At 38.4% G+C, this 25,600-nt stretch overlaps 3 protein-coding genes and 1 long non-coding RNA gene across 4 annotated transcripts; 3 read left to right on the forward strand and 1 right to left on the reverse strand.

The window, feature by feature from the left end:
* LOC144631931 (cytochrome c oxidase subunit 6B1-like) lies at nucleotides 1-5,113 on the reverse strand. The gene is made up of 3 exons (XM_078490505.1): nucleotides 5,003-5,113; nucleotides 950-1,148; nucleotides 1-272 (listed from the first exon to the last, which is right to left on the reverse strand). The coding sequence occupies exons 2-3, from the start codon at nucleotides 1,139-1,141 to the stop codon at nucleotides 219-221; spliced, it is 246 nt and encodes an 81-aa protein (XP_078346631.1). The 5' UTR covers nucleotides 1,142-1,148; nucleotides 5,003-5,113; the 3' UTR covers nucleotides 1-218.
* Nucleotides 5,114-5,187: 74 nt separating this feature from the next.
* LOC144633072 (leukocyte receptor cluster member 8-like) lies at nucleotides 5,188-17,704 on the forward strand. Its single transcript, XM_078491844.1, has 15 exons — nucleotides 5,188-5,345; nucleotides 5,972-6,323; nucleotides 7,527-7,733; nucleotides 8,232-8,412; nucleotides 8,705-8,933; nucleotides 9,043-9,087; nucleotides 9,674-9,817; nucleotides 9,977-10,246; nucleotides 10,972-11,107; nucleotides 11,288-11,380; nucleotides 11,531-11,665; nucleotides 13,867-13,935; nucleotides 14,250-14,379; nucleotides 15,708-15,915; nucleotides 16,999-17,704. Exons 1-15 carry the CDS (start codon nucleotides 5,299-5,301, stop codon nucleotides 17,156-17,158), a joined length of 2,406 nt encoding a protein of 801 aa, XP_078347970.1. The 5' UTR covers nucleotides 5,188-5,298; the 3' UTR covers nucleotides 17,159-17,704.
* A 4,537-nt stretch (nucleotides 17,705-22,241) lies between these two features.
* LOC144633434 (S-phase kinase-associated protein 2-like) lies at nucleotides 22,242-23,600 on the forward strand. The gene has a single exon (XM_078492310.1). It carries the CDS (start codon nucleotides 22,242-22,244, stop codon nucleotides 23,598-23,600), a length of 1,359 nt encoding a protein of 452 aa, XP_078348436.1.
* An 18-nt stretch (nucleotides 23,601-23,618) lies between these two features.
* Nucleotides 23,619-24,198, forward strand: LOC144632107 (uncharacterized). Its single transcript, XR_013566855.1, has 2 exons — nucleotides 23,619-23,729; nucleotides 23,945-24,198. It is a non-coding gene; the product is annotated as an uncharacterized LOC144632107 (long non-coding RNA).
* Nucleotides 24,199-25,600: the final 1,402 nt, after the last annotated feature.

Genomic DNA, 25,600 nt, shown 5'->3' on the forward strand with positions numbered 1-25,600 from the left:
TTTCTTCTTGTGATGAATCGCTTTTATTTTAAACACGTTATTAATATTAAAATGGTACAGTATTTCACTGGGCTCTTGCACTTAAACATATCAGCTTCTTGTCGTGCAAAACCATCACTATTAGAAGTTCCGTCAAAGCTTTATCAATTTGCACCACCATTTACAAACAGTCACATCAAAGAAGAAAGAAACCAGTTGCACTAGCAAGCAAAATATCATCAAATGCGACCAGCGAATGTGCCACTCTCAACTTGTTCAGTCCAGTTCTCAACCTACAAGAAACAATTGTATGTAGGTCAGTTTCAATTAAGGAAAGAACTTTAAAAATTTAATATAGTAGCCTGAATGAATGGGCACTAGGCTAAACCTACATTTACTATCCTACATTACCACACCAATTATCATGCTGATAAAGGCAGAATAAACATCACTCAGCAAAACATTTTTAATTTGTGTCACAAGAGAAACATTAATTTAAAGCAGTAACGCACATGCAGTGTTTGAGATAAAGGGGGAGGGGGAGGGGGGTCCGAACAAATTAATAGAAAACTTCTAATGATTTGGTGAGGGTTAAATCTATTGCAGTGATAAAACAGGGCTTGAAAAATACTTCAATTCCAGCTTGCCCTTTGGACAAATTTTGTTTGCCTGAAGCAGGTTCCTGTCTATATAAGTTTCCTTCTTGTGATTGTGTGATTTCAACCTTTTATATGAAAAAATAAGCCTGATTACACTAAGTGAGTATTAGTGATCATTTTTGATCATCTTACTTGGAGTGGTAAAGGTGAAAATGATCAAGCAAAAACAAAAGCAAAGAACCAGCATAGTGGTTCACATTACAAAAATCCTTTTTCAGATTTTATCACATGCAGCATAATTTATTTCAGTAGCCTGAAACAACAGGTGGAAATCCATCTGAGTTTGCAGGCTATGTACCTTATTAACTTACCCAAGCATCAGGGCAAAGAGATTTATAGTTCTTTCGGAAGAAATTACACTTCTCATCATCCTCTCCAAACTTCTTTGTACAGCGGTGGAAGTCCACAAAGTTCTGCCAACAGTTCTTTGTCTGGTTGGTGTATGGGAACCTTGCATCAAATGGAGCAGTCTTCAATTCAAATTTTTTATCATCTTCTGCCATGTTTACCCTTCAGACAAATATCAGTAAAAGATTCATGTCAGAATTAAACTGGAAACCTTTTTCCACTTAAGACAGGCAACGCTTAGTAGAAACAAGAAACTTCAAGCAGTTTAAAACCGTGCGGTGAATGCTTGACCACTCCTTTCAGTTCTTTGGCAAGAAAGGCACAGCACCGCACAGTAAAAAATATTTAGAAAAGCAGTCACTTGAGAAACACACAAAATCGTGTTTGCGTGAGTCACGGAGTGTGCGAGACATGAATTTCCTTCACCCCATGCCGGATAAATTCCTGCTTACCCATGCAAATATTTATTTTGTTCTGAATGTTCAATAAAATAAACCCAAACCAGTTCAAGAATGGCATTAAAAAGAAGTCCATTTCACGCCAAAATAAAGAGTAGACTAAGGCCATCCCGTTGTATTTCTTCGTTTATAAATAAAGGTAATCAAGCAGGTAATTCCCCTGGCCTGATGACATGTTCCGTGCCTTGACACATTCTTGATGAGCTTGCAATTTTCTTTTCGATTCCCAAAATAAACTCAAAACAAAAATTGGAATATCCAGAAAACAAGTCGTTGTTTTGCAACAATCAACACGTTCCTGCTAAATTGTACGTCTTGTACTCGCTTCGAGCCAAACGCCTGAATAACACAAATAAATATTTCACACAAACAGAGTGCAGAGTATTCGTAAATATTTTTAAAATAGGTGAATGATTATTTATAGCTACAGGCGAGCGATCGCAAGGCATGGGTCTGACGTAGTGGTAGTTTACATAGCTTGGACATGTCCAAGCAGTCTTTGGTTTCGTTATGTGATTATTCAGTCCTCTCTTCTGGTAAAACACTCGAATGACACAAAAATATACATTTCACTCTAAACAGAGAGCAGAGTGTTCATGTTAAACGAGTAATAGTAAAGCTAGAGCTAGTAAAACATCAAATCTTGCGTGACTGTGACCACGGAGCCGGTTGGGCTGCGTGGGTCTGGAACTATTGACCGACAAACGACAAACGAAAAAACGCCGGCCAGATTATGAACCGGCTTCGCACAGTTAATAAATCAGTAACCACTAGACTAGTAACTTTACTAATCTAATCATTTGCTAATCATTTACTAAACTAAAGGGACTGTGTCACAATGAAGAGTCACAACGAAATAGTATCCTGTGATGGACAAGGTTAGAGATCTAGTCATTTAATTGTTGTTGTTGTAGGGACCTTCAGATTGGAGTATGAGTATATGTATGAGATTACCCAGTGTTCTCCTTATCAGGCGGTAACCGGTAAAATTTACCGCTTGTAACACGACTCTACCGCCTAGAATCGCTAAGATATCTTGTAAATTGGACAGGTAATAACAAAGTAACACCACTTGTTTCACTTTCGTAGTATGATCGAAAATATAAAATAACAGATTGAAAATAAACAGCGACAAATGTAATATTATTTACATTTGTGCCAGTTTAATTTTTTTTCCCTTTGTTTTCGAATCTCTGAGGGCTGGTATCGAAGAAAGAGAAGTTTTGCTGTCTTTCTCACTTGGCGGCAGTGCACACTGTTGATGCACAGTTTCCTCAATCAATCCACATTGAAGCGGCAGCAATCCTTGCTGTCCTTTCACTTTGTCCATTGAAAATAAAAACAATCACAAAGGCAAAGAGGTAAAAATTATTTCAGAAGTGAGAAATATTACTTACATATAATAGTTCAGTTTTCAAAAAATGCAAAATGCGAGTTGATTGTTAGTTGACCGTAGCTGACGTGCGGTGAAGGCAAAGGCAGCTTTTGATTCAAATTCTCTCATAAGTTCGTAAGTATTTGAAACAAAACCCAGACGACAGGTTAAAAGAAGCACTCAGAATCAACTTTGTAACAACGCCGTGTGAAGCTGATATCAAAGCAAAGACAAAAAGAACTGCAGCAATTCGTAGTAAAGAGGAAACAGGACCGCCGATTTTTCAAGTAGTACGTCATGTAAGCAACAGTAAATGTATCTCCTTACAACAACAGAAGATTTTATAATTTTTCTAAGGCTGTATAGCAGGCGAAAGAGGTCTGCAAGGCCATAATAAAGTTGTCATGAAATAAAATTTGACCAGCATTTGGACAACATTCTGTTCCATTTAGGTAAACTAGAAAACGGCTGGGATTTACCGGATTCTTTACCGGTTTAAAAGTTTTCTTACCTGCTGTGCTGAAAACTAGGGAGAACACTGATTACCACCATTTACATTGATTCACGATTTTTCAAATTGAATCGCCCGTGGAAACGTTTCCAAAATTTCCGTCAATCAAAGTTTGAAAGGGTTTCCGACAACATTTCTTGCGAGCGATCACGAAAGTGAACTGGCGATAAATAATTTTTTACGTGGTGAAAACCTCTTGAAACTGTTTTTAACAGGTGCAGATTAAACCATTTTGTTGCTAAGTTGTCAAAAAGGGCCTTTTCTCGCTTAACCATCGGAATAAACACCATAAAAATAAAAGGTACAGAACTTTCATGTTCAGCGAGCCGTGAACGTATCGCGACATTCCGTCTGCCACTGTCTCAACAGTCGGCTTTGTATAAATTTAATTTTTCATAAAGAACTGTGAATCGTTTACTTTATTTCGGTTCCCAAACGCAAAACCCTTGAAATTGAAGGTCAAGTCTCGAAAAAATGTCTTTGCTGTGTAAAAAACTTGAATTTGACCAAGTTTCTGTAGTCTTCTGTCGGCATTAAAAATTACTGATCGTCGGTTAAACTTCCAGATCACTCGTGCAAAACGTCATTTTAAACTTTGATTGATGGAAATTTTGGAAACGTTTCCGCAGGCGATTTGATTTGAAAAATCACATATCATTGCAAACGGTGGTAAGTACAACTTTTCAAACCTAGTTCTTGTTCTTTTGATTATCACGTTTCATACCAATCTTGTACCGAAAGTCTCCTTTTCAACTGGTGAGTGACAGGGAGGAGTGAGGGCTCTGGAAACATAACTCAATAGAAATTCAAAAGTCATACTCGTACTCAACCTTGTACTCCGATCTGAAGGTCACTAATTACAAGAACTGTAGTACAGTTGAGCCTCTGCTAGAAACACCTTCCACATACACCTCCTGTTAGTAGTGGCTGGGTCACAGTCCCACTTAAGCAGACACCTCTTCATAGTGGACATTCCTTTTGATCCCAAAGGGTAGGGAAGTAGCTAAGAAAAATCTGGCCTGTGTACCTTCAAAGTTACCCACGGTGATGGGTTTTCCTTCAGCTGGTAAAATGAGCCAGTAGCCGGCTCCTAGCTATATCCCTATCTTGAACAGAGTCTACTTGTGGAAGGTTTGAGTATAAGTCTATAGCTATGTGATCCATTGTTTATTTTACTTGCTGATACCCTTTGATCTATCAAACCAAATTCCCTGTAAAACAAAACTATTGTTTGGAATTTATCTGGCAAAATTCATTTGTAGCAATACACTTTTGTGAATAACACCCTTCATTTAAAACAATAAATCAATATTGTCAATTTAACCAGTAAAATCAATAAAAATCAAACTCTTTCGCCATCAACTTCCTTCTTCATGTATAACTTTTTAAAAACATATCTACTGACATTGACTTTACTGATTATTACATGGGAGAAGGTTTCTGCGAGTATTTGTTTAATCGTGTGCTTTTGGATTCCAGTGGGGTTTTAGACGTACCTGTATTTTTTTGAGTACAGTAAGCTTACTAATACCCAGCGCACAGACTTAGGAGTGTGTCTCATAAACACTTGATCCAAAACTTAGCCAAATAAAACCCCAAGAAAGCTGAATCGGATGACCAGCCTCCTTGTGAAATACTTCTATATTTTTTAAATACAGTAAATGCTACTCACCTTGCCTAAATGCCACAAAACAAGTACAAAATACGTGCGAAACACAGCGTACAATATGCACTCTCAAGATGGCGGAGACCGGTGGATACATACACGCATGCGTCACCGAATGGTCTCCAAACATTGTTTTATAATTGATACACCCTCTGAGGTAATTTTACCCATAGTGCATCATTGTTCGCGCGTTCAACTTCAGTTTTCGTTTGTGACGTGATGAGGGAGTCAGTGTTGCGAAAAAGGTAGCGAAAAAATACGGTTTTCTCTCCGTTAAAAAGCTTAAAACAACGTTTAAAGAGATGATAACAAGTTGGAACGCGAAGGATATAGCTGCTGCTGCCAATTGGTTAGTACAGGACTGAATATTTCAGTGAAATATTTGTCACCAAAGTTCGCCCTTTGTTTTCATTCCTAAACCATTAGTTGTCTGGTAGTACGTTAGTTCCACGATTAGTGCTTTTCACTGCTTTACAAGCTATGTTTGGCTTTTTTGACTCGGTAGTTGCAATGAGTAAACTTTCCCTTATTCAATTTTAACCTTGATGTGTTGTACAGATGGAAGATTTTGCCCGAGAGTCAGCGATCACGTGAAATTAAAGGGATTTCCTTCCTTCAAAATGAGAAGAAGGAAACTCCTTCCTTTGCAAGATAACTTTCTTTCACATCCTTCGTTTTATTAAAGTTTCAAAAACGTGGCATAAACTGCAATGTTTGTATGGGAATTTGATGTCAAATAGTTTCATGTAAAGTTTGATTTCTGAAGTACATTGAAACCTTTCCATATTATTATGTGACACATCTAAAATACAGACAACTTGCTGTTACATACTGTTTACTGGGTCCTGGTAAAATTCCTTTACATTTTCTTTCAATAACACTTGTGTTAAACCAACGCTTCTAAAATGTCCAACAGAACAGTCCCAAGAAAGCTGCAAAAAGTTGATTATGCTGATGAGGGATATTAAATTGCAGGTCTCGACAATATCAGCCAGCAGATCTTGGCAGCAATAATGAAAATAATGAGAACTCAGAGTCAACTGAAGGGTCTAAACAATCTGAGACCCCTGAATGGGAAAGAGCAAGGCAAGCTCTGGCCAAAGTGAACTCACAAATAACTAATTCACCAGTAAAATCATCAACCAAGGCTAACAACACCAACAGTGGCAGTGCTGCATCCACTATTCAACAGCAAACTCTGGCTTATCAACAGTATTATCAATACTACCAACAATGGAATGGTTTTGCACAGTATCCATACCAGTATCCTGGTTATGTGCCAGCTTATACAATGCCTCCTCCAACAACAAATGTACCTCCCCCTCCAGTAAGTGTTTTGAGTGCCCTGACAAATTGTAAAATGATTGTTTTATTACATGTGTAACTAAGGAGGTTGCAGTGTTGAGTGCTTTGGGCCTTTTCCTCTTGATGAAATGTTCAGCTGGAAAACATATTAGTCAAAGTAATTACTTTCAGAGAAACCCCTTGGACTTGAACTCTTGGAGGTTAAAATATTTTACCTTAGCCTTTAAAAGCCCAGAGCAGGGTTCAAAATAGCAGCCGGCTGTCGGCGGTAGCCGGCAGTTTGACGACACTTGCCGGCTGCTTTTCACCGAGGAAAAAGGGAGCCTTGATCGGCCAACTGAAATCAAAGTTGGGGTAATGTTGAAGTAAACATTTCATATCAGAAAATAAAGCAGCTACAGGGCTAGAAAGTGCGACTCACCGGTCGCTAATGCGACCAAAATTTCATCTTTGTTGACGAAAACTTCTGGTTTTTAGTCGCCAACGTGGCGACTTCATTTCTGTGTTAAGATTAATAACGGGCCGCCCCACCTTCTCAGGTATTGTGTCCCTCCAAAAAATTATATTGAAGATCTTATTTGCTTCTCAAACATTCAAAATAAGAAAAGAAGTCACATTGCTCCACTCCATTCTTTTGCTTTGCCGTAAAACATTCTATCACTTCGGAAAACTTGTAAGTGTCCGACTGTGTTTGAAATCGCCCCAGGATGCATCTGGGTACGTCATGTATGCAGATGGATTGTGTCCCTTGAAAATGCATAGCTCTCTAACAGCTGGGAAAAAATGAGCTTTGACAAAAAAAGCCGACAAATTCAGGCTTATAACGAAATTTTATTTTGAACCCTGCAGAGAGAGACTTAACTCTCACTACGCTTCTATCCTCTTAGGTGTGCAAATGGCATGGGTTGGGTCATTAAATTGCTAGGGAATCATGACTAAATGTTTGGGACTAATAGTATGATGAACCAGCTAATTTAACCATCCAGGAGGAGTGATGATACTCCTAGTCATTAGATGTAAAAGAAGAGTATTGGCAGTGATAATCTGTAATGCTTTGCTAATTCCTTGAAACAATAAAGAAGATTTAATACAATCGGGATGTTCTGATTACCCCAAATAGTTTTGACCTTTTTATTCAGGGTCTAATTGCCCCTGCTACTCAGATCAATACACGAATAATACACAAATTTTTACAATGGAGTTTGTCAATTTTTTTCCTGTGTAGCCTTACCAACCATCACCACCATCAGTGCCTCCATCAACAGCCAGCACATTTAACTCCACTGAGAGCAGTAATACAACCACAACTGAACAAACTAGTGAAAATAACACTTTTAGTGATAATTACCCAAAACCAAATACATATCAGTCAAGGCAGCCCTGGCAAACCAGAAATCAGCAACGTCCCTCATTTTCCCGCCAAAATGAAAAGGTAAGATGCAATGAAAATTATCTTCTAGACTTTCAAGATGCCATGGATGTTATGACATTAAAGTTTGCCAATAGGAAGATGTTTGACTGCTGGATGTCCAGGATATCAACTTTCTCATGGCATAAGTCTTATTGTTGTGTCATTTTCAGTGAATAACAGAACTTTGCAGAAAGTCAAGGTGTTATTCCAGAGCTGTCCTCTGGTAGTGCCCAGGGGCCACAGGCAACTTTATTTTGTCTTTGGGCGACTTGTATAACTTTGCTACCATGAAAGCTTTAAAGACCTGGGGCCCAAGATTTCTTACATGAGAGCCTTTGGGCACCCTGCAATATTCAAAGATCACAGCTTTGAATTCCTTTGCCATAAATGGGAGAGAGCTTCATGACTTTAGTTGAAGCCTCTTTGCAGCATCCTTGAAAAGAGTTCCCACTTTAACAACATGCTGTATGCAAAAAGTTTCTTATAAAAAAAAATAATCAAAATTAAATTGACATCTAGGAGGAAAACTACAGAGAACAAGAAAACAGACCTGGGTCTGAGATGCCATCACGTGCCCCAGTTTTTGTGCCACGTCAACAGCGCAGTTCCTATGCTGATGCTGTAAAACAGAATGGTGAAAACAACGACAACAAAAGCAAGCAGTTTTGGAGACAATCTAATCAGCAGAAGTGGAACCAAGGCTAGTTAATATTGCATTGCATTAACTGGTTGAGTCAGATTTGTATATTGTTTGGTTGTCTGAGTTCGGGCAATGAAAAGGGTTCATTTTGTTGGACACGACACCAAACACTCACAGTGCCCCTTCCTATCCAGGAGTACCGCTCAGAGATAGGCAAATCAAAAAATGCATTTTGAACTGGAGTAAACTTGTTTACATTTGACTGCGGTTTGTTCTCCCTTGGTTTCCTGTGATTCAGCAAAAAGTAGACGAAAAATGCCATTAATGATTTTATCTGTACATGTACCTGCAGGTGGAAATGTGAATAATAATCATTTTCCTTCGCCAAATGCAAAAAAGTTCAGACCATCATTTGAGGGAGAGAGTGGTCCTTCCCAAGATGAACGTTATAGCCCTTCACCCCGAGTGGAACCATCTAAACCAAGCAGTCCTAACTGGAGGCAGCAGCAACAACAACAACAGCAACAGCACCCCTCAAGGAAAGAGAAAAGAGAAAAAACTCCACCTGAAAACGATACTAGGTTAGCTTAGTCGTGTTTGTAAACTTTCACAATAAAAATTTGGACATCTGTGTTCTCCATTCTAATAAAATTATTGGTTGTTGACCCAGTTGTTGTTTTTTTTTCTCAGTGAAGATACCTCTCTCTCAGCACAGGAGTGGCCACCCAGTTTAAGGTACATTTTCTTGTGACTTGAGCTTTATTGGTTACATCTAGGTGCATGTACTGTAGGTCCACAAATCCCCACAAATCCTGACACTATTTAAGGCAAGAGCTTGTTTGAGATTGAAGTTCAGATATTGTGCAAATTGTCATGTTTAAAGGTGATTAAAACTGTCATTTCTTTATAATTATACATGTACAGTGTATAGGCTGTACATGTAAAGTGTCTTTTGGTCGCTGCTTTTTGTGAAAGTATACAGTATACTAGTTAAGATGAAGAAAACCTTCAAACCATCCCTGTCCAGAAACATGTATGTAAGATGTTTAGGCTATAAACTTAGGCTATGGAAGTATAAAACCATTTCCCCACAGCCTCTTGATTAGACCTTTTCTGTTTCACCTTTGCAAGTTATGTAGTTTACAAGGGAAACATTTTAAGAGTATACAACTGATCTCTTTTGTGCATAATAATTTTTTGAGAAATTGATGGTTACACCCTGATATTGACATGTTTCACTAAAAAACTATGGTTATAGTAGAAAGATGTTATGCAGGTAGTCATTTATCTCTTTTTTCATCTTTGTGTTGTCTTCATGTAGGGAGTATGTCCAGAGAGCATTTGAAAAGTGTGAGACAGAGACTGATAAAGATCAGACAGAGCAGTTCCTGAAGAACATGCTGACTTCTTCTTTCAAAGACGGCACTGCTTGGGTAGTTGACTGGGATAAAGAACCCTTGCCAAGGTTAGACATTCATTTTTAATGTACAGTAAACTGATGTTTATGTTGTGGTTCTCCAGCTTCTAATTCCCTTCTACATGTAGTTCAAAACTGGGAAATATTGATTTTCTTTGGTTGCCATTATCGTTATATATCAATGTTTTCTTTCAAACTAATAAATAGCTTTAAGAGGTCACCCCAGGAGGATAAAAAGCTCCCCAGATGGCACCCTTCAAGGAGAAGATCTCCACCAGTAACACGAAGGAGAAAAGAAAGAAGCAGGAGTCAGTCTCGTTCCAGAAGCCGCAGTCGGAGTAGAAGCAAGAGCAGGAGTGTCAGTCCTGAGAACAAGACAAGGACAAAGGCATTTGATCATAAGAGACTTGGAAAGAAAACTCCAAAACCAAAGGGCAAAGGAGGAAAAGGACCAAAGGGGAAAAAGAATGCTAAAGGGTGAGGAATTTGAAATTTGTGCAGTAAATACATACATGACAGAGATCTAAAACAATAATATTGAAATACATCTACTCTCTGTGGCTTTTTTGAGGGTTCTACAAATGCATTTAGATTTTGTTATAACATTGATATCTGTTAGTAGTTGAGTACATCCTTGTTACAGTATTATAATGTTAATCAAAACTATAACAAAATTCTCGAACGTATGTTATCAGCAGCCCGATTGAGCACAATAGGACAGTGTACGCGTGCTTGTAATGGACAGTGTAAGGACAGTGCGCGCACCTGTGTTGTACAGTACGCGTCATTTTGGCGCGCTTTTGCATTTCGATCTTTTTTTTCAATTTTTTAAAGGAGTTTACCATAACCTTATTCATAGTATTGACTGGACCGCCCCGAAAACGGACCCGCCCGGCGCCGAGAACCCGATGAACAGACGGACTCCACTCAGTCCTATTACCATTATACATTTGTACATCTTGTGTTGTTAAGGTACGTGTAAACCATATTGTGTTAGTGAAAAGCCTCTTGGTGGTATTTTGATTTAAAAAGAGACAAAAGCTGCTATTTGTTTGTTGTTGTTGTTGTTTTGACTTTCAACAATACTGTCAGTCAACCACAATGTCGTTGCTGGTATCACAGTATTAATCTTGGTTTTGCAGTGTCACTGCAGTATTACCTGCCCATAACATCTGTTTAAATTTATATTTGGTTTGTTGTAGGTCACAAATAGCATATAATGTGAATGTTGATCCAGAGGCCCAAGAAAAGATCCAGAAACGTGCAGAGAGATTTAAGTCATCCTTAATGCCACAACGGTCAACAGCAAACAGTATTCTGAACACAATTCATTCTTTGGTAAGAATTGCTACTTTAAAAGTTTGCTGTTTATGCCTGTAACCTTAAATTTTGTTTTGTGTCATCCTGTAAATGTTAGTTATAAGCAACATTTACTTTAAAGGTCAGAATTCCAAGGACATGATTTTGTAAAAACTTTTCATTGATAATAACTCCTGAATTTGTGATCTTTTATTGTAGTCATTTGAAGATGGGGAAGAACTGGACTGGAGAAAATACCATGTGGTTGGAACCTGTGAAGACCTCGAAAAGCCTTATCTCAGACTTACTTCAGTAAGTTCTTCTAGACTTATCAATTGGTTTTCAACCTTCTCAAGTAGCCCAAGTTGTTTGTTTTTGACTGAGTTGTAAATTAATAATTGAGAACTACCATTTGCAAGTACTGTTGGAAGTCAGACTATCTTATGGCTATTTTCTCTTCAGGCACCAGACCCCTCCACTGTTCGTCCTGTAGAAGTATTACTCAAGTCTATGGAAAACATTAAGAACCGTTGGAAGGAGAAGCAAGACTACGTCTATGTTTGTGAGCAGCTAAAGTCTGTTCGACAAGATCTTACGGTAATAAATTTTGAGAGTACTTTTATTCACATAAGTGGATCTTTTGAAAAAAAAAGAGAAAAAACGGGTCAAAAAGAATTTTTAGAGCTTATACTTTTTTTCGTAAAAAAAAAAACTTTGAAGTTTTTAAAGATTATAAACCTTGTCGGTAAAAGTGAAATTCGTACAGGGATAGTTTAAATGCACACCTGTGCATGTAGATCTACAGTACCGCTCGCAAATAAGCGTCCCAAAACATACGCGAAAAACGCGTATGCTTTTGCACATACGCGCGTATGCGTATATGCGTATGTGCGTATACTCTGTATACGCGTATGCTCATCAGTATGTATGAGCAAGCTTATTGTTTTTTCTTTTTCCATAGTTTATTGTTCTTTGATGGCTTGCTATTTCTTCTTTTAGAGATCGCCGATTTATGCAAAATAGAAACGGAGAAATAACTTTTTCGTTACTTGACTTACCGGCCTTACCTTTATGTTAAATGTTGACGGCGCATCATATAAACTCTAATAGAACTTAGTTTCTACTCATTGGAATCACTTTTCCAGTTTGAATCGCCCATTTACGCAAAATAGAACCAGAGATATTTTTTTTTCGTTTCTAAGCCGTGTCGCTTCAATAGGCAATTAATTCATAAACAGTCTCGCCGGCGCGTGTGACCCTTGTGAAGAGACCAAAAGTTTATGTTGTAAGAAATGTTAAAAAAAAAGATCAAGTCGGCAAACGAAACATTCCACATGAAAAACATCGGAGCCGTAAAGCCTTCCGTGAATATTAAATTGAAAGGCAGACTTGTGACGCGTCATCGCGTCTAGCTTGAAATGAACTTGTTTTATTTTTTTGTGAATTTAGCATAAAATTCCCAGAACCTAAATTCTTCTTGAATGAAACTTGTCTTTATTACTAACACAGATAACGGCATCAATTGTTATTACAGCTTTAGAGGAGTTAAGGTCATTGCCCTGTATTGCATTGCGCATCCTTACTGCGCAGAATTTTACGCGTAATTAGGCGCGCGCGCGCGCACACATCAACAAAATGGCGGCTTTTTTCTATGCAGCTTAGTCCGCGAGAGAAGTTAATTGTCACTTTCTCCTAAACGAGCCTGGTGACCTATCAATTTTTTCTCATATTTTAGGTGTAGCGATCAAAATCTTTCTGTAAAATGAAAACAGATCAATTCATGTGTTTGAAAAATAAATTATCGTTAAAAACGTGTACTTTGCTAGTATTTGCAGAGGAATTTTAAAGGAATTATATGGAATATACAAGGTCTTCCTGCTCCTAAACGAATCTGGTGACCCCCCTTTTTTATTTCAAAATTTAAGTTCCCTTAATGTAATAAACCAGTAGGCCAAGTTTGGTTTAAAAATTTTTCAGTTCTATTTCAGGGCAATGACCTTAAACAAATTTTGCTTTTTTAACGCGGCCCAGCTAAAAGAGTTCAAAAGTTGTCAAAATTTGCATATGTCAAAAGTAATTTGAAACCTTTCGAATAAACTCCATCGTAAATAAATGTAACACAACGCTGCACGCAAGTATCCGATTTAGATTCTTTCATACACATTTAACTGCGTTTTTCTAAAGAAAACTAAATGACAGATTGAACTTTGAGGTTTAATATTTGCGTCTTAAGTCATAACACAAACAATTCGTACGCTTGACATTACACACGTGCTTCATTTTGTCCGAAGATTGCCTGACGCAGGTTATTTTGTCCTGATTCGGCGGGACCGAGCTAACTCCAACTCGGTTTCTTCTTAAAGTTAAAAAGAACAACCTAAAGAAACTTCCTCGTCTTTAACCTGATGTGGTCAAAGAGTCGAAAATATGCAACAGTTATTTTACATCTGCAGCGAATTCTGCTTTCGATGTCAGCGAGATATTTCCGTGAATGTTTTGGAAACGCTCTGTTTTATACCATTATGAACTTGGAACTTTCGGTAAGTAATAAAGATTTTATCATTCGATCGACCAACGCTGTTTTATAATTTTCTCGCAAAGAAACTTTATTTGTTTTCTCCAACATTACAACACAATAAGAACCAAGAGCAATGAATAACAAAGAACTGCGTATGTGCTTACGCTTCATTGCATACGCGCGTCTGCGTATGTGCGTATGTGCGTATAAGGTGCGTATACGATGGACGCTTATTTCTGAGCGGTACTGTACATCTAATTTTTTAAACATTCTTCTTTAGGTGCAAGGGATCAGGGATTCATTTACAGTTCAAGTCTACGAAATCCATGCTAGGATAGCCTTAGAGAAGGTAAGAGTCGAGAAAGGAAGTTGTCTTACAACCAATCATTAAAAAGGAAAATAAGATAGGCATGCAACTTTGCAGAGCAAGCAAAAGATGAGAGCTGCTTGTCAAAAGGGAAAGCTAGAATTGAAGTTTTTTTGAAGCTCTGATATAAAAATTTTGCACTGGAAAGGCTATGCTCTATACGTGCATTGAAACCTAGCAACTACGCAGATGTCTCTTACTTCCTTCTCAGGCTTAATAAAATCCTGATATTAAGTTAGGATAGTTGGGCAAATATGATTTAGGTCCTAACTGCATCATTGTGTTCTACTCTGCAGGGAGACCGTGAAGAGTTCAACCAATGTCAGACACAGCTGAAAGCCCTGTATGCTGAGAATTTGCCGGGAAGCGTTGTAGAGTTCACTGCATATAGATTGCTCTACTACATACTTACCAAAAACACCATGGGTATCCTTGAATTCAATATGCTGCAGTTTTATCTTGGAAATACAATCAGTTTGAATTTGACTGGACTGTGTATTTGTTGTAGGAAAGAAATCACTATGTACATTTGACATACCTATTTGGACCGCGTGTTCAACTTTTGCGATGCCGTGTGTTCCGCGCCGATAGTGGAGCGTCATGAGTTCCTGGCCCCCCTAGATGTGACCGGAGCATCTGCACGAACCGTGAGCGCAGTGGGACCCGAACTGCCCCCGTGACTGTCCGATGTTCCCGCGTGGGTTCCCGGGGCACTAAACAAGGTAATTCCTATAATAGGTACTATTTAATCATGACTTTATACAGACTATCAGTATGCAGAAGTTATTAAAGTGCCTACGGAGTAAAAATTAATTAGTGCTTATTTGAAAGACTTTTACAAATAAAGAAGAATGGCATAAATTTACCGATTTGAAAGATCTTCTTTCGTTTCGGAGATATTCACATTTTTGTGTTATGCAAATGAGGAAAGTGATGACATCATAAATTGTTCCACTAAAAGATAGATCACAAAATCAAAGATATCTCTGAAAATATAAAGGTGATATTTCTGAAACTTAGTATCAGTAGTGACCTTCCTTAAAGGTGCAAGATGGCTCATACTATGATGTAACCATGGCAACACTCTTGGTTCCAGGCCCTTTCTGTCATAAACCAAATATCTCAATTTGCAACCCTTTAGAGTGGGACAGAGGGTCCAGCTTGGAACACACATAATGCCCTATTACCCTAAGGTGTTTACATGTTCGGTGTTTTTGGGTTTTTGCCGGGTGGGGTTGGCTCTTCATTAACTTGTTGGGAGTGGATCATCTTTGATTAAGCAAAAACTGGGGATGTCAGTATTAATTATAATAGGTATTAGCAGCAAAACTGTTGCCATGGCATTGGTACGACAGGTGTCATTTTGTCTTTTGTGGTATACATTAATCGTGCCAAGTTTGAAGAACACAGCTCAAATATTTGAAGAGATATTCTTGATTCAGTGCTTTATCTTTTTGTGGAACAATTAATGACTTTCCTTGTTTGCATAATATAAAAATGTAAATATCTCTAAAACGTAAAAAAAGATATTGCAAAAAGGAAAACGCCATTCTTCTTTATTTTGAAAAGCCTTTCATAGGCACTTTAAGCCGAAGAAAAAAGTTTAAGAAGAACCCAAATATTTGTTACATGTAGTAACTCACTTTTTTAATGTGAAAAATGAAGTTTTGAACATTCCAGACAGTTGAAAAATGACAATGTAGATTTTTATAAACATTATTTTAGAACCTTTTAATTCCTTGACTGTAGAACAGAACTGACCACTGCCTTGGCACATTTAACCAAAGAAGAGAAGGAGGACCCGGCAATAAGACATGCATTATTAATACGCTCAGCTTGGGCTCTGTCTAATTATCACACTTTTTTTCAACTCTACTTGAATGCACCCAACATGTCAGGCTATCTTTTAGATCTCTTTGTACAGCGTGAGAGAGTCCAAGCACTGAAGACCATGGTTAAATCGTGGGTTGTTTTTCTCTTTTTACTGGGGCGTTGGCGATCTGTTCATTTGTTTCATACATTGTTGAAAAGGTTTAGAAGCGCAAAGTTACACCAGTAGTTAAGCACAGTGTTGTTTTTCAAATGGTGGTTTTGGGAATGTAATTAATACAATGTATGAGTAGAAATGAGCCGTTCGTCAAAGTTATGTCCCAGATGTACTAGAGCAGTTTTCTTTTGACTTATCTTATCATAAGAATGCCAATTTGTTTATTCTTATGAAAGAAAAAAAATCTTAATTACTTTTTGATGCATTACCTTGTCAACAGAATGCATTTTGAAGGAAAAGTAATTACCGGGTACTCTTTTTAACAGGTCATAGGAAAACTGCTCTGTACTAGGAGTAATTGTCTGTGCTTCATATTTTTGTATTGTATTACAATAATCATTAGATTATGGAGTATTCCAACTTGACAAGGTTTAACCTTAAGGCCTTTACTGTAGTTGCCAAAAAGTGAGAGATTGTATAGGCTAAACGGTCACAAATTTTCATCACTCCATACTCAAATGATAGTCGTGTCATGAATTGTATTGCTGTTTTTTTTTGTTTGTTTTATTTGTTACGGGGGGATGTAAGTTGTAGCCCTTTGACAATACTCCTCATTTGTGATTGTTTGTCACATATTAGAGGCTGGGTGGGTTTGACCATACATACAGTTTCTAAACCTAGGAACCAGGTTGCTTTTAACAGACTCCCTTGTTTTTTTGTTGGATTTTTTTTGATCATCAACTTTTAATATCTCGAACATTAATGCCCTGAAGTCATTGAAAACTGAAGAAAGTTGCAATGTTTTTGCACAAAATTACAATGGCAATGCATGAAAAATTCCTTTTTTTCAGATGAGATTGCTTGTTTGGTAGCCAGGTTTCAATGTCAATGCAAAGCCATGCAATTTGAAGTGGCAAAAAGTGTGTTAACACATTGGGTAAGATTTACATGTAGTAAGTTTGTTATAAAGATGTACTAACTTGTTATTTCACTTTCTTTCCTCTTCTCTCTGTCCTGCCCCTGTGTTCCTTCTCATCCTGCTGTGCTGTGTGCTGTAGGTACCGCCCCTCATTAGCTGTCTCCTTCGTTGAATCCGAGTTAGGTTTCACTGAAGATGAGCAGTGTCTCAAGTTCCTGCAAGATCTAGGCGTCGTCCTCACTGCAGATGGAATCAAGATTGACTGCAAGCTGTCTCAGGCAGTCCTCTCAGCAAGCTGACCTGTCCCATCCCGTCCTGTCCTGTTCCACCCGACAAGTCATCGATTAGTTAGAGAAATATTAATTTAGTTTCAGTTGAGCGAATATGCAGTAGGCTTTGTCTTTGTTTAGGCCCACTTCATATTTGCTACCAGGTGCATTGCTGGTATGGGCAAGTGAAAAGATATTATATTTAGGTTGTCTGATTAACTCATCTGTAAATACTATAAAAACTGTCAGAGAACTTGCATCAACTTCAGCAAGTGAATTGCTAATAACAGCAGCCGTAAGTATTGTACTGTAGTGTTATTTAACCACCTCGCAAGTGCAGTTGTGTGAAGAGATGAGGTGCCGTGGGGTGCTGGCGCTGGTGTTGCTGTTTGCTGATGTTGCTGTTCCTGACTGCTCTCCTTTGTCAGCCTTTCTCTCTTGCAGGCCACAACAAGCAAGATTTGGAAACCTTATTCCTCAAGATGGCCCACCGGTCTGTATACCAAGTTCAAGAAAAAAATTAAATAAGATTTGTATTTATAAAAGATTTGATAAATAAATGGGAGGTTTTATGTATCCACCGTCTTATGATCTTGGGCTGCTTACTGGTTCATATTGCACAACTTGTTGTTTTCAATTTCCCTTCCATTTATTTTTGACGAATAAGTGTACTCTTCCTTCACGCGTTTTTAAACGATACTGCATGTATGCATAGAATCTGTTTTCTTCTTGCAATGTAAACTTATTATTAGCGGACGGGCGTCGAGAATAACGAAAGCCGTTGGCTAGCATGAATCTTTTCCTATAGGAATTATTATCCTAGTAAACACCTATCAAACCAAATCTAAGGCCTTTCCCCCAGTTTTATGCTAAGGCTGACTCACTGACTAGTGATACAGGTGCATTGAGTGATACGTTTGAAATTAGTGTCTTGGCCAAGAACATTTAAAACGAGAACATGGGATGGCTAAGCTGGTACTAGCCTGTATGGCAGGCGTAAAAAGGGGACAGGTTGGGAAGCAAGGAAAAACGCCCCTTCCCCTCCTCCTCTTTCCCTCTCTTTTCTGCCTCTCTAACCCTCCCTTTCTACGTGGCTAAGCTGCACCCATTTGACAATCCTATCTCCCTCGAAGTTGCAAAGACTACAACATTGGTACAGTCAAACAACAAATACAACTGTAGTTGTAGTGCTGAACAATAGAAGATACAAGTAGAGCTTTTGAGCCATACGTGCAAATCAGCTGTTCATTTGCGTCACGCACGAGTAAACAAGAAACTGTAAGCATTTTATAACCGTGCGGTTAATGTTTGACCACCTCTTTCAGTTCTTTGGCTAGAAAGGCAAGGCGTAGCCTGCGCCGCCGACTGACCGGGGTTAGGTTACGTCTGCGACGCAGGCTAGGCACGGCGCCGCACAGTAAAATTTTTTTTAGAGAAGCAGTCACTTGAGAAACACACAAGTCGTGATTGCGTGAGTCACGGAGTGCGCGTGACATGAATTTCCTTCACCGTGACATGTTTTGCTTTAAACCACATGCCTGGATAAATGCCTGCTTAGGCACGCAAATATTTATTTTGTTCCGAATGTTCAATAAAATAAACCCAAACCAGTTCATGAATGAAATGAAATAGAAGTCCATTTCACGCCAAAATAAAGAGTACTAGTAGACTAAGGCCATCCCGTTGTATTTCACCGTTTAGCGTCGTCCGACGAGCTTTTGGACTGTATGAAACCTGACTGCGCAGGTAATTCCCCTGGCGCGATGACGTGTATCCCGTGCCTTGACACATTGGCTGCGGTCACATCTACGACGTAACTAAAGTTTAACTGTAGTTAGTCTCAAGTTACGTGACGTCATACCTAACTTTTTTCAGGCTTGCTTTTCTCAACTGCTTAGGACGGTGCCTACTAATAACGAAGTAATTTTGCCTGGCCGAAGACTATGCAAGAAATGTAGATGTTACCAAGGGCTATTAAAATCCAAAAAGAAAATTGGGGGTAGCCACGCAAATTTTCGAGATAATTAGGTTTGAAAACTGGAATATAATTTTCTTGCAAATTCCATTTAAAATTGGTTTTCCACGGAACAAAATCAACATTAAATATAACAATCTTTAAAATAACTAACAAATAATGTCTTTGAAACTGCGTAATCCACTATTTTATTAACAAAAAATTGCGTTTGAGCAATTTTTGACTCTAACAGCTCTCACTTGCACGGCCAGAAAAGCGGCCTAATTTTTTTTTTTTTTTTTCACTTTATCACAAATTAAACGTGTGCTTATGTTTTCTACTTTCATTATATGAAATAAAAAGAAGGGGTCACCACGCGTTTTTAAAATTTATACGAGCTCTTTTCAAGCTCTATCGAATCGTTATTGAGGTCTGTTGCATTTTTCCTTTCCCCTCCCTTGCGAGTAAAATATTTGCATCTCGCGCGCGCACGCCGTATGTAGACCTATGTAGTGAGCAGTTTGCGAGTTACGTTTGAGCGCCTAGCGATTTGTTTTTAACTGTTAATGTGAGTCACTTTTAGAGGTCAATGGTAACTAAAATGTTGCATTTCTGCTGTACCTGGCTACGAATATGTCCATAAACTGGATTTCGTCGCAGCCGAAATCTTTCTTGATTTTAAGTCGCACGCTTGATCGCGTAGTTGAAATCGTCATTTTGAGCGAGCAAATTAATCAAAAGAGCGAGCGTCCAGTGTGTTCGAGTGCGCAGCAACAATAGGAGGCACCGTCCTTAAGTTGAGTACATTACTGCGATGATCTTTCATTTGCTTAAAATGTATATCCGCAGTACAAATATATGAATTCCATATATTCATTTCATATCTTAGTTAGTGTGTATTGTTTTGGATCAGCGAGGCGTAAATTTTCTAACTATAGCTAGGGTGAAAAGAGAAGCGGTCACATTACCGAAATAGCTAACTATAGTTAACGCCATCTTAACTATAGTTAGCATTCCAGATGTGACCGCAGCCATTATTGCTGAGCTTGCAATTTACGTTTCAATTCCCAAAATAAACTCAAAACAAAAATTGTAATAGACTATCAAGAAAACAAGCCCGGGGAGGGCACTCCCTATAAATGGGCTAATGGGGATGTGCCGCTGGATGGGGTCGCATTTTCACGACTGGACTGACTATAATGGGGTCAATATTTCCAACACACTTTTATTATAAGAACTAAACATATATTTAGGCGAGAACGTTAAGGTCAACAGTATGAGATTACACCTGAGTCTGACATTTTTTGGCTTGAACGTGTTCATCATAGTGCAGTTTGAATTGACATGTACATGCGTGCTCCACTGCATAACCAATGTCGTTTTCAAAAGTGAAAAGTCGAGACATTTTTGAGGCTTAAGTTATATTTTAAAACTGTCTAAGATCACTTAGGACGCTCACCCGTTCATGCAACAAAATAGACATTCTTGCACATTACCTTTTAAAAAGGTAATGGATTATTCCTTCTAGTTACTTGTTTGATACAAGTACAAACGAATCGATTCAAATCGATGGAAGGGTAAAACTATAAAAGTGCAGTCAGCAGTTAACTTTTCCATTACTTTTTGATGAATATATGTATACCTCTCTCCTCCGCAGGGTCTCTTTCGTGGGGGGAGGAGAAAAAAGGGGGGGGGGGAAGAAAAAAAAAAAAAAAATCTCCCCCCCCCCCCCTCCTTTTCCTCTTTCCCCCCCCCAAAAAAAAGGCCGGGGGGGGAGACCTAATACAGTGCGTGTAATGAGTCATGGGTTTGGCCAGTGGAGAAAAATAAATAAAAATAATCTGTACAAAAACACGAAACCTTAATTTAAGACTTATCACACTTAAAATTACAGGTTCTGACATTTGGCGTTTTACACAAACTTCACTGAAAACTGTTCTCAAACGTAAAACAATCTCTCTTTTTTCAGAACAGCTTCATGGCCGTATCAAAGTGAACGTAGGTCTGAGTAAACCAAGATTACGGATACCCATCTGGCTTAAAATTTCCATTAAAAGGAATTTCCCCATGCATGTGGCTTCTAAACACGTTTTTATTGCGTGATTATCTTCAGGTTCACAGGGGGCTTGGCCCCTTTATTAAAGGATTAAATTGTTTTTTTTTTTATTGGGTTTTTTTTTTTTTAGAAAAAAAAAAAAGGGGGGGTTTTTTTTGAATAGAAGGGTTTTTTTTTTTTTTTTTCCCTCTTTTGGCCCTTTTTTTTTTTTTTTTTTTTTTTTTTTTTTTTTTCCCAACCTAACCCCCCTAAAACCCCCGGCCATAAATCGACATGGACATGTTATCATATTGCGTTGCACATGTTTTTTCTTGTTTATTCGCTCACCAATTTTACTCATTTTCTAAATGATCATAGATGCAAGTATTATGGAAAAACCTGGACTTACCGAACGACTAAGCTGGTTTTATAAGATGTTACAGGAGCCTTTCAAGCCAAGAGGTATAAAAACAAGTGCTTATTTCCGGCTTATTTTCTCTTCTGGGAGATACGCATTAATTTGCACGTTCGACCTCACGGACCTGAAAATAATGCAACTCCCGTATTAATCTTTTCCGTCCGTCGTTCGCTGGGTGTTATGTTCTTTTCGTGATATAACCTTGTTTATTCCTTTAGTTACTCTATGAGTTTTCCAAATCTTTCTTTGAGATCACCGTATTTTAATAAATAAAAAAATGAAAAGAAAAAATCTCTGCACGTCCGAAGAGGTAAAAAAGAGTTTAATTCCCTTGCCCTGGTCTTACATATTTACTAAACTATTATTCGTATTTTTACGTGATTTTCGGATCGTGCTCAGAGAATGTCTTCCAGACCATTAATGTTTGCTTGAAATCATTAATTGTTTGAATACTGAAGTCAGTTTTTCATACTGAAGCTTTCACGTTGATTTTAATTCGTACACCTTATGCGCAAGAAGAAGAAATAGTCAAACACTCAAAAAGAAACAGTCACGTATCCCTTGTGAAATTAAATAACAGGAAATAAGTAACAAGCTGTCATAAATAACATACTGATACTTACAAGTGTTGGTAGTATTTAGCAGTGTATAAAAGCACAGCCAGATAATTTTTCATGAAAATCAAACTGGTCACAGAGCACTCAAAATGGCGAAAATGTTTGCAAGACTTGTTACCGCAGCGCTGAATGTGATGAGCATAAGGGAACACTCACAACAAGATAAAACGATCTCTGCTGGGCAGTACACTGATGGAATTGGTTTTACAACAAACGCTTTGTCACCAGTGTTGAGCTTAAAAGAGGAGATACTTTTAAAGATTTTTAGTTTCCTTTCCCTTGAGGATTTGCTCCGTGTTTCCCGAGTCTGTAGATGGTGGTACAGATTATCATTTGATCGATTCCTGTGGAAAAGAATTGACCTGAAGCGCTTTTCCTCTCGTATGACCGATGCTTTAAAATTGGAACTGCTCATTTTAAAACGACTGTCTAACAAAATACAATATCTAGAGTTGAGCGGGTTTACCGTGTCGGAGAGAACTCTTCACACCCTTGCTTCTTCTTGCAAAGAACTGCATATTTTGAAACTGGAAAGTGTAACTTTCACGGCTGATAAAAACAGAGACCCACAGCTGGATAACGTAGAAGTCAGTGCGCAATTCCCAGGGAAACTGGAATATCTGGACGTTAGATTTTCACAGGGAAATCCCCGCGTCTATCGAGCTATTGCCTCAAGTGTCAGCAACGTTAAACAACTTGGACTCTGTGACGCTTTTCTTTATACACTGCTTAAGGACGGAAGTTTGGAAACGACTATTAAAAGCATGAAAAGTTTGCGCATGCTGGATCTCAGCCACTGTCGATTACTCAAAGACAGCACTTTGGCTCTGTTCGCGCGCTGTAGCAAGTTAGAAGTACTGAGTGTGCGCAAATGTTCTATGCTTACGGGCAGTACTGTCCGTGAATTACTGGAGTCTTGTACTCATCTGAAGACCCTAATACTAGACGGTATCAGTATAGAAGACGCAACTCTTCAAAGCATAAGGTGGGACAGTTCTTTCCTGGCACATCTGGAGTTGGGATGGTGTCCGCTAATCACTCCAGTCGGTCTTAAGTCAGCCCTGCCCCGGGTGGCAAAGATCCCAGACTTGGAGTATTTAGGATTGAGCTCGATTGGAGGCGGAAAAGCGTTGAATGATGAAATTCTTCTTGAGATGGCTGCCAGTTTCTCACAAGGACAGTACAGGACGCTGTCATCTCTAAACCTAAGTTGTTCTTGGTACATAACACAGGATGGACTTGAAAAGCTGTATGCCTTTGTTGAGTTTTTAGATACCACATGTTGCCCTTCAGTGAAGAGGTTTCCTCAAAAAATCACAAGTAATAAGGAACATGACGAACAGTTGAACATTGGGACGTCTGATGGTGGAAAACTAACAAAGAGACAGGACGCTTTTAATGCTAGTCATTTTGCTAAATTCAAATGTTTTCTAGAGACGCCTCTATGAGGTTGCACTGGATGTCTGATAACGCTTTAATATTTTTTCGGCAACTTTCGTGGAAGTGTTTATTTTATTACAAATTGTTTGGGCTCGAGATGGGCCTCTATACAATTCTAGGTTTGTTCTTTTTTACCAGTGTCACGACTCTTCGTAATTTATTAACTCTTGTTTCCTTCTTCCTATTTCAAGAAAAGGAAAACTGTAACGTTAACCTCTCTTTTTGAACTGTTTTTGTATTTGGGAATACATAGAATAATATAACAAACTATGTAAGAAGAACAGGAAAAGATCTGTTGAAGAAGAGTCAGAACTATAGGGTTCTTGTAAAACAAGAAAAGAGAGAGTTTAAGGCGGAATGGAATGAGGCTATTTATTGATTTCGTAGTAAAGCTGTACCGGACCACTTCTGGACGTTTACACATTTGATTTTAGTAACAAAGGAAGCTAAAAAAACTTTAAAGCTTGAAGTAAGGTTAACCTAGAGACTGGAGTATCAACTTTGCCGGACCGAGAGCGGAATAACTTTTCTTATTTTAATACAAACAAAAAAAGAGCCTTATTCAGTACAGAAAATAAAATAAAAAAGAAATTTATCTGTGCATAATTTTACTAACAACTCGCTTGAACATGTCAAATACAACTTGCTTTAACCTGTTTAATATTTTACGGAAGTAAATGTTGCTATTACTGCAATTTTTTTATTAAGTGTTAGCGTTTCACAGTCTTTCTCATCCTGTCGGTTTGTCATCATGTATTCTGCGATTCAGAAGAAGAATGGTTTTGTAACTTTGAACAGCACATACGCTGCTACACTGTCAAACACCAAGGCGCAACGTAACCAATCTTGATATAGCGGCACACTCGATAAGTTGTGGTATATCTTAAAGCGTTTTGTGCCACGTCAGGCATTTTTTCTTCGTGCGCATGCAGTGTCATATCTTGTACTTTCATTCTTTTTACCTTTTCGTTCATCTCTCTAACAGCTGAGAAAAGTTTCATTTGTATTTCTGCATCTTTCCTCAAAATTTCCTTTTGCACTTCGGCTTTTTACTGGAACCTCTTTATATCCACTTTTGCTTGCTCGAACATTTCTTCAACATTGTCCAAGTCATTGAAGCACTTATCCACTTGCTTTTCCAGTTGACGACATTGTCTTTGCAAAGTGCCAATAGTTATTTCCTCGTCATCATGTATATTACCTGCTGATTCCACATAGTTTTTAACAGATCGCAAACCTTGTACGCTCTAGTTTGGTACTAAGCGGAAAGTTTTCTTCCATTCGCAACTGACGTAACAATTCAATGGTGTTCTTGTTGAGAATGCGCGCGCAACTTTAGAGCGTTTGCGCGCGCACTCTATTTTGTCAAAAACTGCAAAACCTAATTGCACATCTGTTATTACTTAAGCAGACAAGAACAAAAACTTCATAGGTCGATTTCTTTGTAATGTTTCAGCACCTGCGGACAAGTATATGACGCTTTGACGAGGCTACCTTCGAAGTATCTCATCTGGTAATAACTATTAAAAATATTGGTATGTTTGGAGAAAGAATACGACATTGTCAGAGTGCAAAATCGACGTTTCAAACCTGAACCTGGATAATAGAAAGCGTAATTTCTCCACCAACATAATCTACATAAGCAACAGTTGAGAAGGTCTTTAGGAACGTCAGGGATGGATTGAAATTCAAAAGTCTTAAATGACTTAAACGTACTCGTACTGCCGTGTTATCCAACAGTCCCTCTGCATTTCACGATCGTTTAACAGCTGCCCTTGCTGCCCTTGTATACTTTGACCATTACTTCAGGTATCACGTCATATCACGTGAACACGGTCACGGCGAATTCAATAAGTTACATCGAACCATCTCATTTTCTCGCGCGCTCGTGTGTTTGCTGGCTCGACAGCCCCTTAGAGAAATGGGACGCTACTCGCTGCCTACCTCCCCCGGATACTGAGTGCGAGTAGAATTTCGAGGTAAGTACAAAAGATCACATATTTTGTAC

Source organism: Oculina patagonica, chromosome 12 (genome assembly GCF_052425735.1).
Source record: "Oculina patagonica isolate OP01 chromosome 12, crgOcupat, whole genome shotgun sequence".
In the NCBI taxonomy this organism is placed as follows: Eukaryota; Metazoa; Cnidaria; class Anthozoa; order Scleractinia; family Oculinidae; genus Oculina; species Oculina patagonica.